The sequence below is a fragment of the Gossypium arboreum genome, chromosome 3 (assembly GCF_025698485.1).
Source record: "Gossypium arboreum isolate Shixiya-1 chromosome 3, ASM2569848v2, whole genome shotgun sequence".
Classification (NCBI taxonomy): domain Eukaryota; kingdom Viridiplantae; phylum Streptophyta; class Magnoliopsida; order Malvales; family Malvaceae; genus Gossypium; species Gossypium arboreum.
This window is the reverse complement of record NC_069072.1, coordinates 9,901,548-9,914,519: the sequence shown is the minus strand read 5'-3', so window position 1 is coordinate 9,914,519 and position 12,972 is coordinate 9,901,548. Positions and strand designations below refer to the sequence as shown.

At 30.8% G+C, this 12,972-nt stretch overlaps 1 protein-coding gene and 1 pseudogene across 8 annotated transcripts; one reads left to right on the top strand and one right to left on the bottom strand.

Annotated features, from left to right (window-relative positions):
* Positions 1–2,518: 2,518 nt before the first annotated feature.
* LOC108457338 (uncharacterized) lies at positions 2,519–7,233 on the top strand. Of its 8 annotated transcripts, none has more exons than XR_001867085.2 (8): positions 2,520–3,195; positions 3,505–3,587; positions 3,751–3,938; positions 4,681–4,740; positions 5,053–5,130; positions 5,417–5,464; positions 5,617–5,712; positions 6,894–7,233. XR_001867085.2 is itself a non-coding variant. In XM_017756346.2 (7 exons), exons 3-7 carry the CDS (start codon positions 3,879–3,881, stop codon positions 6,978–6,980), a joined length of 393 nt encoding a protein of 130 aa, XP_017611835.1. In that variant the 5' UTR covers positions 2,524–3,195; positions 3,505–3,587; positions 3,751–3,878; the 3' UTR covers positions 6,981–7,233. The 8 variants fall into 8 exon arrangements, 2 of the variants coding, with proteins under 2 accessions (XP_017611835.1, XP_017611836.1); XR_008279937.1 differs by having other exon boundaries at positions 5,397–5,464; XR_001867084.2 differs by having other exon boundaries at positions 5,375–5,464.
* A 2,918-nt stretch (positions 7,234–10,151) lies between these two features.
* On the bottom strand, positions 10,152–11,591 carry LOC108456144 (U11/U12 small nuclear ribonucleoprotein 25 kDa protein-like; annotated as a pseudogene).
* Positions 11,592–12,972: the final 1,381 nt, after the last annotated feature.

Sequence of the window (12,972 nt, the reverse complement as noted above, 5' to 3'; positions counted from 1 at the left end):
TTTACTTTGTAAAAGAAATTTTTTAATTATTACTTAAATGTGTATTTATATACTATATTATTAAATCTATACTATATATAATTACACATTTAACTTTTCAACTAAAATTATAGAGTCTTGGAGATGATGACATGATCAATGTATTTGATTTTGAGAATACAAGATATGATAAGGCTAATTTATTAAAAATTTAGTATTACAAGAGCTTTAAAATTTATTTAAAATGTCAACTAGAAATCAATGTACTTGTACCACATTTACTTTGCTATCGAACATTGTAAATTTGCGGAATAAGTTGGATCAAAAAATAGGGATGCCCGAATGATTGAATGTCATCATGAATGCTTGTCCAAGCCATGGAAGAAACAGTGTTTTCTCCTCTTAGAATGTCTCCCAGAACCTTTTGAGACAATATAAGGTAAAAAATGTACCTGCAATACACATCATAACATCTCAGGAGGAGGAATTCTTCATGTTTATACTTTACATGCTGCCAGCTGCTAGACATTATAGCCCCAGTAAGTGTAAATGAGTGTCAAATTTCTAAATCAATTTTAAGTTGAGATTCCTCTTAACAATATTTATAAATGCCTACACGGGATGATGGATTCCCATAATTCATTAGCATATGAATCTTGTTTAAGTTGATATTTTCAAGGTCAATGGATGTTAAGGCTCCAATGTGAGATCATAAGCAGGAAACGAACAAAGAATGATCATAGCAAAAAAAAAAAACCATTTCCAGAAAAGTGAAGGGGCTAAATACAACACTTGAGACACTACAGGAAAATAGCGTTTTATCAAAAAACACCGTAAAAATTGTAAAACACAGAGCAATAGCGGCGTTTTTGGTAAAACGCCGCTAAAAACAAAGCATTAGTGGCGCTTTTGGTAAAATGCCGCTAAAAGCTAGAGCATTAGCAGCTCTTTTGGTAAAACGCCGCTAAAAACTAGACATTAGCGGCGCTTTTGGTAAAACGCCGCTAAAAAATAGAGCATTAGCGGCGCTTTTGGTAAAACGCCACTAAAAGTCATATAACTCCTAAAATCCTAAACCCCAAAAAAATCATAAACACTAATCTATAACCCTTAAAATAGTAAACCTCTAAACCCTAACAAACCCTAAACACTAAACTATAACCCATAAAACCCTAAACGCAGCAATAGGTGCATTTTTAGTGGCGCTAGGTTATAAACGCTGCTAATGTTAAATTATTTTGTTCAAAACTTCGTCGTTTAGCTGTCTTATTTTTCACCCACACCTGATACACTTAACTTTTTTCCCGTTTTTCCCCAGTTCTATTTCCCCCTTCTTCCTCATCCTAAATCCCTAAAGTATTATCACCCATTCCCAAATTCGACATCCTAAATCTCAAACGATTTTAATAATAATAAAAAGTAATTTTAACAATTAAACTTAAATTCAGAAATTTGAAACATAGAGGAATTAAATTATTAAGAATAGAAATATAATGACTAAATTTTAATTTTACTGAAAAGTACAAATACTTATCTCATATTTTAGCTTTTCTGATTAAGTAGTTTAGTATTCAATTTGTTAAAATATGTTAAGAGAATTACTTTTTCTTTTTAAGATTTAACACTCCTATGCTAAAAGATATTATTTAACTCGTATATTTGTTAAAAGTTTATATAAAAATTAATTTAAAAGTTTATATAAAAATTAATTGTTATTTTGGTTATAATCATAAAGTTAATTGTGTTTCAATTTTTATTATATATATATATAAATACATTCTTATAACTTAATTTATATGTGAGAGGGTAAATTAATAATTTCACAACTGGATTAATATACTTGATTAACCCATAACACCAACTTAATAAAAAATAACTATAATTATAAATTTTTCTTTCCATTTATATGATTCAACTAAAATATTTTTAATATTTAATTTATATAGACAAACAATTATTGCACTCAAATTGATATAAATTATAAAATTACAATTAATTTTATTTAAAAGTCGATTCGAAACAATGGATGTTTTGAATTAAGTAAAGTAAAATAATCATACTAGAATATGGCACACTCATTGAATTTTTATGTAACAAAATTAATAAAATTTGATGTAATAACCAAGATGCCATTTATATAAAAATCTAAACAACTAATGCAGACCATACTTAAAAGAATAATGCTTGTATTAATAAAATTTTCATAATATTTAATTATTTTAGTACATACGCATAATTTTCAGGATTAACTTTATATCACATAATGTTATTAATGATAAAAGATCTTTTTATTTTTTATCAAAATAATATTTTATATGAAAATAATAAATATGATTTTATAAAATTATATAAACTAATTTTGTTATTATATATGTAATGTGCAACAGCAATTTATTAATAAAATTTTATTTTAATTTGAATGGGTTTAATTAATTTTTATAATAATTTTAAGAAGTTAGCGGCGCTAACATATAAACGCCGCAATAGATCACCTTTAGCGGCGTTTTTTTAATAACCGCCACAACTGTCATTTTTTTTTAACCAAAACTCTGTCGTTTTAGTTTCATCCAATTTATTCCAGGTGCTCCCGATAGCTGTTCTTTTTCCCCTTAACAAAATTTCCCCCATTCCATCTCTTCTCTTTTAATCCCTAAATTTTCATCCCCAAGTTCCCAACCCATTTGCCACCGAAGACGCCAACCGGACCACCTAGTGCATCGCCTTCGACTAACCTCTCTGCTGCGTCGCCGTCGTCGTCGCTCTCCACTCCTAAAAAATAAATTTTGCTTACCCGCTCATTACTCCCTCTTCTTCTCATCTGTTTCTTAAAGCCCTATGTATACTGATTGGTTGAGCTACTTTGGTCTCTCAACGAGAACTTCACATGCTGAGGCTTAGTTGTCAGCAGTAGCCCAATCTTGAGAATAATGATCAATTTGTTTCTCAGTAGTTAACCTAGTAAAAAGTCTCTTGAAGAGCCATCCACATGTATTCTTTTTCTTTTAATAACATTTTTTCCCCAGATTCTGTGGCCAGGTGTTACATTCTTTACAAAAGCAGGGAATATTCATGGAAAATTTGAGAATACTCAGCCTAACCAGACACCTTCGCAGAACTTCAGCCAATTTGGTGGGGGTAATATCAATAAACCAGGGTCCTTTGAGGAACAACTTGAGGCAGCTCGTAGAGCAAGCAACATTAAAAAGATGCTTTTCGGTGAGACTTTTTTCTTTGTTTTTGTCAGATCATAGTGGTGACCTGCTGTGACTTATGGATCTGTGGTTCACATGCTTGCAATTCTCATATGAGCATTGCTTCGAATGATCCAATTCCTTGGTCCAGAGTTGAATGATTATATTTCTAATGACAATTTCTGAAGTCCTTTTGGGTCTAGGTTGCCGTGGTCCATAACATGTTTATTGAGATTATTTTTATATTGTGAAATTTGTTGAGCATGTTGCATATATGTTTTCCCTGGAGCTAGAACTTGATTAATGGTGAAAACACGGTTAATATTTTTGTCAGATGGAGCTCCAACAGCCTTAGTTAGCTTAATCGGGAAGAAGCAATACAGACGATGTGCAAGAGACATATATTTTTTCACTCAGGTTGAGTTGCTATTTTCTAACATGACGTTGATATTTTTCCTAATTTCTTCACTTTCTGGTTGTATTGACCTTGTCATTATGAATGCAGTCAACTATATGCATGAAGCAACTTGCTTACGCAATATTAGAACTTGTAATCATATCAGTTTTCCCTGAGTTGCAGGATCTTATGGTGGATCTTCATGGAAAGAAACATATTAAAGTTGCATAAGAAGTTGCGGTTTCTATTTCTGTGAAGGAAGTCTGCTGTTGTCTCAATTACATCCATGAAAGTTTAGAAAATGAAAAACGATGCAGTCAACCATCACCATTGGCTTTGCCTGTGACATTCACTGCTATACCAAATTACTAGTAAGCAGTGCTATATATATATATATATATATATATGAATGTTTTTGTTTTGTTGGGTTTTAGGAAATTTTCATTTAATCTCACATTCTAAATGTACAGGAATGTAGATTTAGTGTATATAGAATGTTATATACATTGGCTTACTCAGTCGGCAATCAGTAGCCTGCCTGTTGGAATTTTGTGTTGATTTGTATTTTGGACATTTGAGAGACAAAGTCGGTGATATTCGTTATTCATTCCTAACCACGACCAGTGGTTTTGGAAAATTTTCTATTATTAGTGGAGCTCAAAATGAAACGACGAATTACTTTGTGAATAGTTGGTATAGGTATATATAGGTATATTTGATTTGTTCATTTATAGACATGTATGTTCAAGGTTGATATTTTTACTATAGATACTTAAAAATATATCTCCTTCATTTTCATTTTTGTTTAAGTTTATTTTTGTTGCTTGGTGTGATTCCTGGAGTTCTTTCCTTTTCAAACATATTGGAAGTTTTCACCCAATGATTTTCTTCCTTATTTATTATTTGAAGTTGTTATTTATTTTATGCTAGTCTTGATTATAATTATTTCAGCTTATGTTATAATTACTTGTAATCTGGAGTAGGTTGTCTATTTTTGTTTTCTTTTAGTAGTTTTTATATTTTCTGTATGATCTGCTTATATTTTTTGGAAAGCTTCTTCAAATTAGTCTGCTCAGGTATACCTGTTTAAATATTTTTTTCATTTTTTTGCAGATTGTGACTGAGAGTGGCATTGCTGATCAGATGCGGCTGACAGAACTAATATTGAATGATGTATGCTTCTTTGAAAACCTTGCTTATGCGTGTTAATATCTTCTTTAATATCTTCTGTATGTAGATCTTGTGTAGTTTAGTATTTGGTGGTTAACTGCCATTCACTTAACCATTGATAATGTTGGTATTCAGCCACATTAAGTTATCAGTTGTGGCTGTGCTATCAAGGTAATAATTTGGTTTCCTCTTAAAATAGTCAAGGGGATAAGTTAGTACACTTTTTCGCTTAAATGCTCTTTTTCTTTATTAAAACGTGCTTGTATTTATGACTGATTCATGGATCCATGATTTATGTTATTGGTTATCTTACAGTTTTGCTCAATAGTGCTCAAATTTTTGAGAAAATATTTGGAGACGAATTGATCATGGATATTATTGGTTCTCTTGAATGTAAGTATATCACTATTTGTTTACAAATATATTATCAGGGACTGTTGGTGGATTGAATTGAATGTTCAATTTGCAACTTCATTTGATTGTTTGGATGCGGGCTTATAGTTATAAGATTTTGTACAATTATTTTTTATGATAATAACATTTTAATATATTTTTCCTTTTTGAATGTTCCTATGTTTTATGTCTATTTCCCAAAATTTGTCTATTGCTTAGTAGTTTAGCTTGTTTTGGTAGGCAGTTTCTTCTTCTCTGGTTTGCAGATGATCCTAATGTTCCTCAGGTGCAACACTATCGGAATTTTCTGAAAGAACATGTTGGTTTTAAGGAGGTAATTTATTTTTACATGGGTCTTGCTGCTTATAGTGGAGTTTTATAGAGGGAGTTTAGATCAGGTGAAAGAAAATCAGGAGTTCTGTAAAAATTCATTTTTACATGTTGTTTTTTGTTTCTTTTCCACTTAACTGCAGTGTTGTCTTCTAGGTTATTTCTTTATTGAAGGACGACAGCACCTTTATTCAAGAATTGTTTGCTAGGTTGAGATCACCCACCACATCTGCTGAATCAAAGAAGAATTTGGTAATCATGACATTGAATTTTAATTGTATAATGATTTTCATTTGGTTATGATTGCTGCTTCCTTTATTCTAATGCTAACTGTTATGAGCAGTAGATTGTAAGATATCTAACTTTGTTGACCTTTAGTTAATTACCCCTCTTTTTTTCCCCTTCTTTTTTCTTTCAATTTGAGTAAGATGCATTTTCTTTTATCCATTTAGATGTTAGATTTAGGCTGAAATAACCCCCCCAAAAAGGAAAAATAGCTTTTGAACTTTCACTTTGTCTAGGCATGTCCTTATACTTCTGTTGTACCCAAATATTACATTAATCTTTAATTTGCAACCAGATATTCCCTTTACCTTTAATTATACTCAAATAAACCCTAAAATTTTAATTTGTATTTTATTTAAGCCCTTGACATAAATCTTTCATTTGATATAAAGGCTTATATGGGAAAAATTGAAAAATGAGGGTGTATTTGGGTACAATAAAATTATAGGGGTTTACTTAAAAAAGTGAAACAGTTAGGAGTTTCTTTTAGTATTTTACCTTATATTCAGCGCATTGTTTTCATGTTTAGCAAGTAGTTATTTAAAGTGACTATATAATTGTCATCTGGATCTTGATCATCATCAGTAGGCCTATTTATGATCCCTTGAATAATTTATCCTTAGGTGATTCCATCACTATATCCAGTGCTTTTCGTTTGTAAGTCATTCATGCATCTTAGTAAAAGAAAATAGTAATATACATTTATAAGAATTGAAAACATAAAATTCCTTATAAATTAATAAAATTGACCACCAACTGAATTCTGGATTGGTTACTAGCTTCTGCATTTTTTTCATTTTATCACTTTTTGCACGTGTAGTTGCTTTATAAAATAGAATAAGAGAAATGTTATGTAAACATGCCATAGCCCTAAAATTGGATTTTCACTAGCGTTGATGATGCAAATTAATCATTATTCATTCCAATATATTTGAAGAAAGGAACATTTGTTCAGATAAAATATAGTATATATTCTCTGCTCCTATCTAATTTATCATCAATTTGCCTTCTCAACGACTGTTATTTTACCAGAATCCCCACTGATAGAATCATACCTTTGAAACATGCGAGCTATAATTTACTGTGTAAGCTGATGGAGTTACCATAATATAGCTCTTTTATGTTTTGATTGGTGGCAAATGGAACAGGAAAAACCAACTACACTAGATTGCAGTCCAAGAACAATTTGCAGAAGGCACATAATGGCTGGGTCCTACCTCTACAAATGCATATAGAAGGCATTGCAGCAGCGAATAAGAATGATATTGATCAACATGCAGTTGACACTGTATGTGCTCTGAATCCGAATTCAGGTGTGAGTTTCAGATATTTTATGTGCAAAAAAGTATTAGAGTGCCTTATGTTTGTATGTTAGTTAAGCAGATTATAGTTAGAACCTGCAGTAGGATTGATCAAAAATTACACCCAGTTTTGTAATAGTCTACTTGCATATTTGCATATATTTAATAATAATCTTGTGTCAACTAATTATTCTATTTTTTTATTTAATTGTTTTGTTTTCAACATTTTTTTTTATTTGAGTTGAAAGAAGAAAAACATGAATTGTAATTTTGACTTAGAAAAGAGAATATTCATCACCAGCTTAAATAATTAATGTTGATATTTCACATGGGAATGGATATTAAAATCTTATATTTTACATGGTTATGATTTAAGTTCTTATTTCATTTAAGTAACTTCATTATAATATCTTATTTTATTGATATTTTATATTTAATCTAGTTTTTATTATTTATTTTAGTTTTGATTCTGAATTTTTATTTTAATATTTAAGATAATTTGTGTTCTAACTTTTGGATTTTAATTGTGTTATTAATTTATTATTTTAAATTTTAAATTCTAAATTTATTAATTTTTGTATTTAGTTTTAAAGTTAAAATTTTAATAGAAAATTTAATTTGATAATGAATTTTAATAGAAAATTTTTATATTTATATCATGGACATTATTTTTATATTTTCATGACATTTATAATATTTTATAATTTTTTTTGAATTTATGACTTTTAACGGCGTTTGTGGGAAAAATGCCGCTAAAGGCCATGACCTTTAGCGGCATTTTATAAAATAAACGCCATAAACTTTAATAGCGCCATCTATAGCCGCGTTTTTTGTGGCGCTTGAAAAAGCGCCGCTAAAGGCCTAAAAAACGCCGCTAAAAGTCAATTTTACTATAGTGAGAATTATTTCAAACACCAAAATTCTAAAGTGCGGCACCATAGCCAATCCCTTTTCTTTTTAAAACAGCTTCTTTTCATTTTTAGTCAAATTAAGTTAGAACTTTTCTTGGTCCCATAATTCAAATTGGGGAAATTGGGCAAAAGATATCAAAAAGATCTAAAATATTAACCTCCATTTTAGGACTTAAGGGTAAAAAGCTTATAAAAATGCTCTTAAATTTAGTTAAGCAAATATTTTTATAACTAAAAAACCAAAGAGGCTGCTTGGTTAGGATTATTGGTATGAGGAGAAGAAGCCTCACGAGTACATACTATAGAAGTTTGGCCAACCCTATCATTTATTATTTATTGTATTAGATTATGGTACATCTATATATTTATTAAAAAAAGTGAAATTGGAATGAAATTTTTGTTGGCATAATAAAATTAAAAATTAAAGATTTGTGATTATTTTAAAATTTTATTATTTTTATTGATTTTATATATAAAAATATCATCATAATAATATAATTTACTTTGTAAAAGATAATGTTTTAATTATTAATTAAATGTGTGTTTATATACTATATTATTAAATCTATACTATATATAAATACACAATTAACTTTTCAACTAAAATTACAATTTAAACCCCTGAATCAAAAGAATATATGTGTACAGATTTCACAGATGCATGCAGCTAAGCTTATATGGAAGATAGAAAGAGTTATATAAAAAAGTATATGCACATCATGGGCCAAACTGCCCCGTGACACACACACATACAGATAGAAAGAATATATCAAAAGAATATATATAGATGCAAGTTTCACTTACGGATGCATGCAAATATATCAAAAGAATATATACACACACATTTCACTTACAGATGCATGAAGCAAAATTTATAACAGATAGAAAGAAATATATATACATGCAAATTTCACTTATGGATACATGCAAATATATAAAAAGAATATATATACACATATTTCACTTACAGATGCAGGAAGCAAAATTTATATGGAATGTGCCAAATAAAACATTAACAGCCATGTAAATACAAAACAACAATCAAATAAAATGACACGCATTAATTTTATTCCAAACAAAACCATGAGATCGTAGAGAGATACCTTGGTCGATATGAATGGCCGACGTCCTCAAAAGATAAACCTTCTTTTGCCACATAATTAACAATACCAAAGCAAAAGATGAATACTTTGGATTTTTTGAAAAATAAACGAGTAATACAATTCAAATATGAAACTTTGAAAGAAAACTCTCACTTTAAGATAAAAAAAGGTAATTATACTGCGTTCTTCGTAAGAAAGAAAATAGCACATAGTTAACATCTTCTAATACAACACAAATACCACTCGTAACTACTTTGTAATTGAAAACAATCTTTTCGATTCAATTACATGCCTAATTCCAACCATGCCATGCATTTAGGAATTAACTGAATATTTCAATCAAAATCCATTTCCAAATCACCAAATCATATAAGCACCAACACACAAACAATTCCAACAAAGTTCATCGATTAGCTCCACTCAACTATTTTAAAGAAAATATAGCCAGGTCCTTACTGATGAGTACAAGCACCTAGCAGTACGAAAAGAAAACCGAATATGCATTGATCCATGGACAGACTAATATGCATTGATCCATGGACTGACTAATACGCACCACCTTAGCCCCAGATAAAATGCGAGACTTAAACTCCAAATATGACCACATTCTTCTAGTTAAAATTGATGTTAATTACTCCCAAAATCTCTTCTTACTTCCTTCCTTAATGAACTACAAAATGAGGTATTATTTTAGGTCTCTCAATCCAAAAATCCTTCAAATATTAGTCAAATAAGGAAAAATTAAGTTAGAACATTCCTTCGTCCCATAATTCAAAATGGGGAAAAAGATAACAAAAGGACCTAATATATTAATCCATTTTAGGACTTAAGGATAAAGATCCTCTTGCCTGCTTACAAAAACACTCTTAAACTTAGTTGAACAAGTATTTTTCATAACTAAAAGTCAGAAAAATAATACAACACCCTACAATACCCATTTTCCCTCAATTTTATGAGCAACCAAACAAGGAAGAATGAGCAACCCAATGTTACAAGTTCAAAACTACAATAATTCAGTAAATCATGATAAGATACAGCATGCACTACTCACAACTGAACATGGCATCAAGAAACAGTGAAAAATAAATAAATTGTCAGAAGAGAAACGCGAACACTATCAGCTTCTGAAGAAATCAACTAAAAATCAATGTTATCTAGAATACGAGAATACGAGATATGATAAAGCTAATTTATTAAAAATTTAATATTACAAGAGCTTTAAAATTTATTTAAAATGTAAACTATAAACCAATGTACTTGTACCACATTTACTTTGCTATGGAACACTGTGAATTTGTGGAATGAGTTGGATCAGAAAACAGGGATGCTCGAATGATTGCATGTCATCATGAATGCTTGTTCAAGCCATGGAAGAAATGGTGTTTTCTCCTCTTAGAATGTCTCCCAGAACCTTTTGAGACAACATAAGGTAAAAAATGTACCTACAATACACATCATAACATCTCAGGAGGAGGAATTCTTCATGTTTATAATTTACATACTGCCAGCTACTAGACATTATAGCCCCAGTAATCGTAAATGAGAGCCAAATTTCTAGATCAATTTTAAGTTGGGATTCCTGTTAACAATATTTATAAAAGCCTACACGGGATGATGGATTCCCATAATTCATTAGCATATGAATCTTGTTTAAGTTGATATGTGCAAGGTCAATGGATTTTAAGGCTCCAAGGTGAAATCATAAGCATGAAACGAGCAAAGATTGATCATAAAAAATAAAAATAAAAATAAAAATCATTTCCAAAAAAGTGACAGGGCCATATACAACACTTGAGAATTATTTCGAACACCAAAATCCTGAAGTGCAGCGCCATCATCAAGGAGCTACTCATTGTGATTTGCTAGGTAGAAATTAGCCCAAACGTGCCTCCTATAACCACAAACAAATTAAACATTAAAAGAAAAAAATTAATCTTCAAAAACATAACTTTTAGTAAACGTAATTGCTCTGCTTTCTTTTTTTCTCTCTAACACATCAAAATGCCACCAATTAATGTGAGGGTGGTTTTGGCCAAAAAAAAAAGTGAGAGTGGTTTAAAAGAAAAAACAAGATAATAAACCATGAAATCTGTTGATGACCCATCTTGGATTGCTCTAACTCGATCACTTTCTTCTTGATTGTGAGCTTCAAGTCTTTCACTGTGGCTGAATTCATCACCGCAACATCTTCAAATTCCAAGGAAAACCAATCCAAATAAGTACTGAATTTAATTTCAAACACAAATTCTATGTGGCTGAAGGCCTGCCTAGATCTCTGTGTGTGTCTGTGAGAGAGTGAGAGAGTGAGTGAGCATATGAAGTGTACCGAAGAAGGTTCCATCTAATTTGACAATAGAGATACACATGCCACTCCCCAGTTCAAGGTTGATTAGGGTATCGACATCGGAAAAACTAGGTTTCTTAGAGATATCGGCAAGAATTGGATCGTCAAGGAGTGCAGCCAGTGTTGAAAGTAACGCCACTTTCTTCACGTTTTTTGCTGTTGTATCCCAGCACTTTCCCTTCCTCCTTCACCCTTAACTCCATTCTTACACAATGCTGATGCTAATCGCCCAAAACCAAGCAGAAAAGGTACTGGTTGCTGATATGATTCACTAGATTTTGGAAATTCTACGTCAAATACTTTGATTAATGAGGATAGGCCAACCCAAGAATAAGAGCTTTTATATTTGGTAGTGATTCTTAAATTTTGATATTGAACAACTTGATGCTTTCATTTATGATTTTATAATATTTTTTGTCTTCTTGCTTGCAGTACTAACCGGATATTAGATATTTATTGTATTTGTACAGTGAGTCAATGATATTATATTTAATTTAAATCTAAAACCTAAAATTTATTTTCTCATTATTTTTGAACTGTTTGTCATGCATTATCCCTTAACTTTATTATTAATTTTAAAACTAAATAATCATATTTTCTCTTCTAACTAAATCAATTCTTAAGCAAAATACAATACTAAACTCTCTCAACCTTAAATCTTTTAGCCGTATCTTTGTTCTATTGACGCCGATGATTTTTCGGCTTATTGCTCTCTTCTGAAATGATCCTCTCCTTCCCCTCTTCCCTTTGATCAAACTAAATTTCCAAGGAACTCCCCCAAACCCATTGAATTTCTAACCAGAAACCTAGGATTCAACATCTTCTTCCACCATAAGGGGATTGTCAAAGAAGACAGCTTTCTAGCAAAGCCTTCGTCAAACGACAATGGGTGAAATATCGTTTATTTTTTTTAGTTGTTTCAAGTTCGTTAGATGTATGAATTGAATGACTTATTGTTCCATTTTTTTATAATATTCTGTAACCTTGTTCCGGCAACGGATACAAGTTAGGGTGTTATATTTCCAACTTGAACTGTTATTCGAACCAAACTCATTCTCGAGTTTGTCTTTCCTCAACAAGTTTCACTTCACTTCCTCGAATGAAAGATTATTTCTCCCATAAATCAAGGTTTCCCGGAAAGACTTGTACGAATGGGACAAAGATCACAACAATAGCATGGTGTGGTCTTCATCATCAATCGGATCCTCGACTATCTTCAAGTCATTCAAGAGAGAAACAAACTCATTGATGTGAGCCCTAATTAAGTCATCTTCTTCGATACAGAATGTATATAGGCGTTGCATCAACACCAAACAATTAGCTAAAGACTTTTTCATATATAGGGTTTCTAACTTTTTCTATAATGTAGATGTTGTTTTCTCTGAAAGTACACCTTGCAACACATCATTCATGAGGCACAAATGAATTGTAAGCATGGCCTTTTCACCAAGCTCATCTCATTCTGATTTATCTAAATTTTTGGGATTTTTCCCGGTAATAACTTTTTAAAGCTATTCCAAACTAGAATTGTAGTCATCCAAACTTGCTATAAAATGAAATTTGTGTAG